At 36.8% G+C, this 6,000-nt stretch overlaps 1 protein-coding gene across 1 annotated transcript in view; it reads right to left on the bottom strand.

The window, feature by feature from the left end:
- Nucleotides 1-3,014: 3,014 nt before the first annotated feature.
- Nucleotides 3,015-6,000, bottom strand: part of LOC140164180 (voltage-dependent T-type calcium channel subunit alpha-1G-like) — a 188,979-nt gene continuing 185,993 nt past the window's right edge. The window contains 1 exon segment of the mRNA XM_072187422.1: nucleotides 3,015-3,772. Coding sequence (XP_072043523.1) covers nucleotides 3,015-3,772 — 758 coding nt within the window.

The following is a 6,000-nucleotide window of genomic DNA, read 5'->3' as shown; positions in this document are numbered from 1 at the left end:
CTATAAGGCTTAGCTGGGTTTAATGTTAGGACTGAAGTTAGCCTGTTTTTGTGAATACTGACAATAACATGTGACTTTGACAAATAAATCAAGAATGTTTACAATTTCGTTGCCATGCCCTCTCAGATCTTCAAATGATCCTTCACGTCTGGTAGTTCGTAGATACAACTCTGTTGCGGGAGAACGCAGATTCACTGCTACTGCTGCCAAAGCCTGGAACAATCTGCCACTGCACATCAGGGGTGCAACATCCACAAACACAAATTGTTAAAATCTCATTTATTCTGAACTTTTGTTTGTTTATATTGTTTTACTGCTTTGATGTATTTGTAACGCAATGTTGCCTCATGCGTAATTGCGCCCTAAATAACTTTTGTATGTATGTATGTATGTATGTATGCCAACCAAAACTATTTACATTACAACATTTCAGAACCTGTTCGTCAAATTGGTGAAAAAAATATTAATTTATTTGAAGAATTTTTTAATGTTTTATGAAATAATTGCCAATCAAAGTAGTCCTCATTACTGAGGTATCAGTAATATCTATAAAATCCATATAATTTCAATTTTTTATAATTTTTTCCCAGTTTAAGAAACCAACATCAACATTATTCCCATATCATAATCCTTCATTGCACAAAATTAATAAATTGTACTCTTACATTGTGTTATACAAATGGTGTTAGACAGGTTAGCAAAATAAAAAATAGTAGGTAACAAAAATATCAATATAATAATCATTTACATAGATACATGGTGAGTTGGTATCACGATAGGTTAGCAGTGAAAATCATTTACCCGGTGAATGCTGAATGCAGTAAGTGACAATGAAATATATGTGCACTTGCCACTTAAGATATTCTCTCATTCTTGAATCATATTTATCAGGTTCAGTTGTCATAATAACAAAAAAGATTCAAGTATCTACCGTATTTCCTCAAATAGTCACCCCCTTCAAATAAACGCCCCCACCACTTTTTTCAACCAAGATGTTTCAAAAATGCCGATATTTCCATGCTATCTTGTGTAGTAAGCTTACCAAGTTGCACACATGGCTTCGATAATTGGCAAAATCCTGGCCGGAAACCCGAAGTGAACCAGAAGTCAGTGTTTCTAGTTCGTCATTTATGCGTGAGTTTTAAGCTTACCTAATGATTTTAACGGGAATTATCGTTCTAAAAATGACCTTTAATAAACACCCCTCGTTTCGAAACTGCAAAGCCCCAGGGGGCATTTATTTGAGGAAATATGGTATAGACATAAAACTATTCAAAACTCACTCTGAAATCACTGGTCTGGTGTTTCTAGATGTTACATAAACAGAATAATTTTAATATCAACTTATACAGCAACCAGGACATTTGTTGATGTCATCAAACCAGAAAAAAGTGTTACTGGAAATAACATCTAGAAACACCAGACCAGAAGAAACAAGTTTCCTGACAGGAATCAAATATTTCTGAGTTATAGTAAAAATATTTGAACATTTTCTGTTTATATTCTTGCATTCTGTCTGCTTTATAACTGATTAGGAAACAAAATGGCTTCCTACATGATATCATATGTATACAAATCGTTGCATTTTACTTTAACAAGCGCCCTCTAGAGATCTACACATAAATACACTTTGTGATCCAACATTCTATCTATCGGCTTTCAACAACATTCGCTGTCAATTTGACATTATATAAAGTATACATACAAAATTTCCTTTAAAAAATCGTCCAAATTCTGTTGTGCTGCTGTATACATGCACTAATAAAATACTTTATCTCATTGGCTGCTTATATTATATAGTGACCTTTGACCCTTAGGTTATGTCAACTGATTGCGTACACTGACTACTCAGAGGTTTGGATCTAGTCAAGGTTTTCTTGGGCAAGATTGAGTCACATTAAGTCAACATTAACTCACAGTTGGGAAAGCTAGTCCAGTTGAAATCCACACAACCCCTTGGGAAGACATAACCTTAATCTTCCACACAGAGCGCATCAGTTTCAAATGGGGTTACCTGTATTTGTGACTCTATTTGAAGTCTATACTCCCTATGTGGGAGATTAAGGTCATGTCTTTCACAGGGGGTGTATGGATTTTAACTGGAACAGCCCATTGCAATCTATGTTAAGGAAACAAACCATTTTCAAGATCAGTTTAATAGTTCAATTATAGCCACTTTAAACATATTATTTCTAATTTTACAAATTTCCATATTAACAAAGGGAATGCATAATTTGTTCTATATTACATTTTGCCTAAAATTGACACAAAACAATGCATAATATATTTATTTATTACAACATGCATTGATTAACACACAGCTCACTATCCACTTTTCAATAAAAAGGGAGATTTTGGGAAAAATTATGTTTAACTGAAAAAGGTATAAAATTGTAAACAGTATTTCTAGAAATAAGCCACATGAGTGCATTTTCCTTGATAATGTGCACATTCACATATCAATTGACATAGCATTGCCTAACTGTCAATCAACTTTTTATAAAACAAAACAACAGCCAAATATGTCAACAAAACCACACAAGCATTTCTAGTATATAACCTCACAATTTGCAATTACATTTCTTTTATCATCTAAAAACACTTTTGGTACCAAAATACTCTACCAATGATACTCCTGTGCGTTGCAAGGGAAGGACGTTTCAGGTTTATCGCAACATATCAAAATTTCAACATGAAATAACAATTAAATTTGCATGATTTTTGTTATTTGTCATACTTGATACTCCTCAGTATTTGTTACATTGTTTTTGTCTACATCACCAGGTTCCTCTATATGCAGAGATACACCAGCTCGCACGTAACTTGGGTTTTGCTCCGCTTCCGGGTCGGGAGGGCGATCTTCAAATTGTGTTGGACTTGCCCGATCCTCCCCTCTATTAGTCTCTTGCACAGGTCCTTTATGTGAATCCCAATACACTTCACTTTCCTGTTGTCTCATTGGTTCAACTCGTAATTTTGGAATGTCACTGACCTCAGCTCCCCTTTGTGGTGATTTACGCCCGCTTTTTTCGCCAGTAAGCAACCCCACGACACAGGCGAAGGATTCCGTGATCTCCGCCGAGTTCTTTTACGTTTCTGTAGGAGGTTGCCGCTTGCTCATCACTATCACTTGAGCTACGCGAGGGCGCTGGACTCACCGAGTGTGAACCACCCGAGGAGCTACAGTTTCTTGGTGAACCTGAGGCTCTTCTTCTATGTTTCTTTACTCCCTTTGTTGGGCTACATTTATGTCTTGAATCAACAGATTTCCGTGTTTCCTCTTCGGATTCAGACCTTGCTAATCTTTTCAATTCCTCAGAAGAGTCACTGCTATAAGGACGATAATTAGGCAATGAAACATCCTCCCTCTGTGGGGGTTTTGTATCCTTATCATCAACTGGTTCTTGTATTTGTATTAAAGGATTATTCGGTACAGTTAAGCTCATAGGTACATGATGCTGTTCCTTAGGCACAATGGTCTTTGCACTTCTATCACTCTCAGAACTAGTCAAATTAGGGCCATTACTTGCATGACCCCCACTCCCTCCGCCTCCAGACATGGAGGAGAATGTATCACGTGGACTAGCAGATAACTGGCTGAGCTGCTTCCCTGTTGATGAGTCCATACTAGAGATTGATGCATTACCCATAGTTCCTTGCGTTGCCATGGCATCAGGTATAGATTCTTGTGATGAGGATGGAAGGTTGATCTGTGGTAGCGGTAGCTGCAATGCTGGGATATTGGAAGGGCTAGTCTCTGCTGGTGATTTACCTAAAGATGGAGGAAATAATAAATAAGATGAATTAAGATTTGTATGGCTAATGAAGACTAAATTATGTGCATAATGCATAGTTTAACCAAAGTTGAAAACTGAAAACAAATATAAAAACAAGCAAGTGCAAAAAATGCAAACATGTTACCTTCTCCCACGATAATAAGCGTAAAGTTGCAAGTTGGGAATTTTGAGATGTTTAATTGTTGAGTTGCTATTCTTTGTTTGAAGACACCTGTATAGTCAGTGGTATGGCCTTTATGAATGGGGAAATAATACTCTCTATTCAGTTCTATTCCCATTCACAAAGGACATACCACTGACTATACAGGTGTCTTCAAACAAAGCATATCAACTCAACAGTTGTAACGTCTTAAAACTCCCAACTTGTGACACTACATGTAGGTTGGTCACATGACTACTGTAAACACATATCCCATAAGTAATCATCACACTCAAGTGCGTAATCAATCTGAGCAACCGAGAGGCAAAGCAAGCCCAATCCTTAAACAATCCCAGATTTCACATGAATAAAAATTCAGAAGGGCAGTCTACCATCCCCAGTTATCCTCCTGATATTAGGCATTGATATTATTGTGTTGCCATCCAGTGGGACTTCTATGGTGGTCAGTTGGTCACTGACAAAAATTTTACTGATTGTCCATTTTCTTCATCAAAAGTGCATAATTTTTATTTTGAAGAATTTATTATGCATTCCTGCAATTTTGTTTAAGGCCGCTATAAATATCTGGAAAACACATTAAGTTGGGAGCTGTACAAAGTTTGGTGGTATAGAGGTGAACATTGACTTGATTATATTTTAAGCCTACTTAATTGGGTTGTCCTTGAACATTTGCCTGGTCAACTGGATCCCACTTTAAGAATTATGAGACACCTGGAAATGACTGATATGATATTAGTAAGCAAGCAGGAATCATGCTTTGATAGGTATGTTCATAAAATTTTGAAGTTCAATATTTTTAGCTGAAAGTTCTTTCATTTGAAAGAGAATCAAATTACCTAAACAATAAGGGGTCAATCATGTTTCTAGTGCATATACTTTACACAGTTACAGACAAAAATAGTGTCACCAAATTGTCCAAAATTTTGTGTGTGAAATTGTGACAGCAGGCACATGTACAATGTCCACTACTGTATGTGACCCCAGATGACCTCCTATTCTTTACTGTAAGAAAGCTGTTTTGGATGGTCTTGATTTACACACAAATTGCTTTTGAGCTAAATCGAGTGTCGACTTGGTGGAACATGGATTGCACTATGTGATAGTTTATGAATCCATTATTATCCCAGTACCAACATAAGTCAACATCACTTAGGTTTTGGTTGTCAAAATTAATTTTTAGTAATTTTTTCCATTGAGCCCCACAGTAAAGCCGTTTTTGGACCGTACAGGCACATTCCACTTCCCTATGGACGAATAGCGCCACCTATAGTGTGAGATGTGAGCCTGGCTAGCTTTGAATGCAGTTAAGTATGGGATTTCTAATCATATGCCCTAATTTGATATTAGTAAGCAAGCAGGTATCATGCTTGGATGCAGTTAGTATGGGATTTCTAATTATATGCCCTAATTTGATATTAGTAAGCAAGCAGGTATCATGCTTGGATGCAGTTAGTATGGGATTTCTAATTATATGCCCTAATTTGATATTAAACTGCTCCAAAAAAGAAACTTACCAGGTAAGAAATTTGTCTGTCAAATTCAAACGACAAATTGTGTTACACTAAATGGGATATGAGTGGAAGCAGTGTTAATTTGGCGCTAATTTTTTACACCTCATTTGTTGCAAACGGATGAGTATTTTTGAAGTTATGCTTATTTAACCGAACCTATCCACTGAAATGAAAGTTGCACTCATACCACTTGAGATGGTTGGCAGTATACAGGTGTAATCAGTGCTCTCCTCTTCTTCTTTGCATGACTAACTTTCCTATTGCTTCTTGTGAGGATGAAGAATGATCAAAGTTCAATGACAATTGTCCTTATTCAATCATCTGAAGAAATTAAGTCGAATGAAAGAATCAATATGATGACCAGGGATTTAGGGGACCTTGGGTGTGTCCAGAGTATTGCGTTCATGTGACAAGACCAAGCAATATGTTTAGGATTGATGCATCCTGGTTGGCTGACGTAACTCGTGGTCTGCCACTTCTTTCAAGATCTTTCAGACTACCACCAGGCTGTTGACGTCTGTCCCGCCACTTT

This window comes from Amphiura filiformis, chromosome 11 (genome assembly GCF_039555335.1).
Source record: "Amphiura filiformis chromosome 11, Afil_fr2py, whole genome shotgun sequence".
Classification (NCBI taxonomy): Eukaryota; Metazoa; Echinodermata; class Ophiuroidea; order Amphilepidida; family Amphiuridae; genus Amphiura; species Amphiura filiformis.
This window is presented reverse-complemented; position numbering and strand designations above follow the sequence as displayed.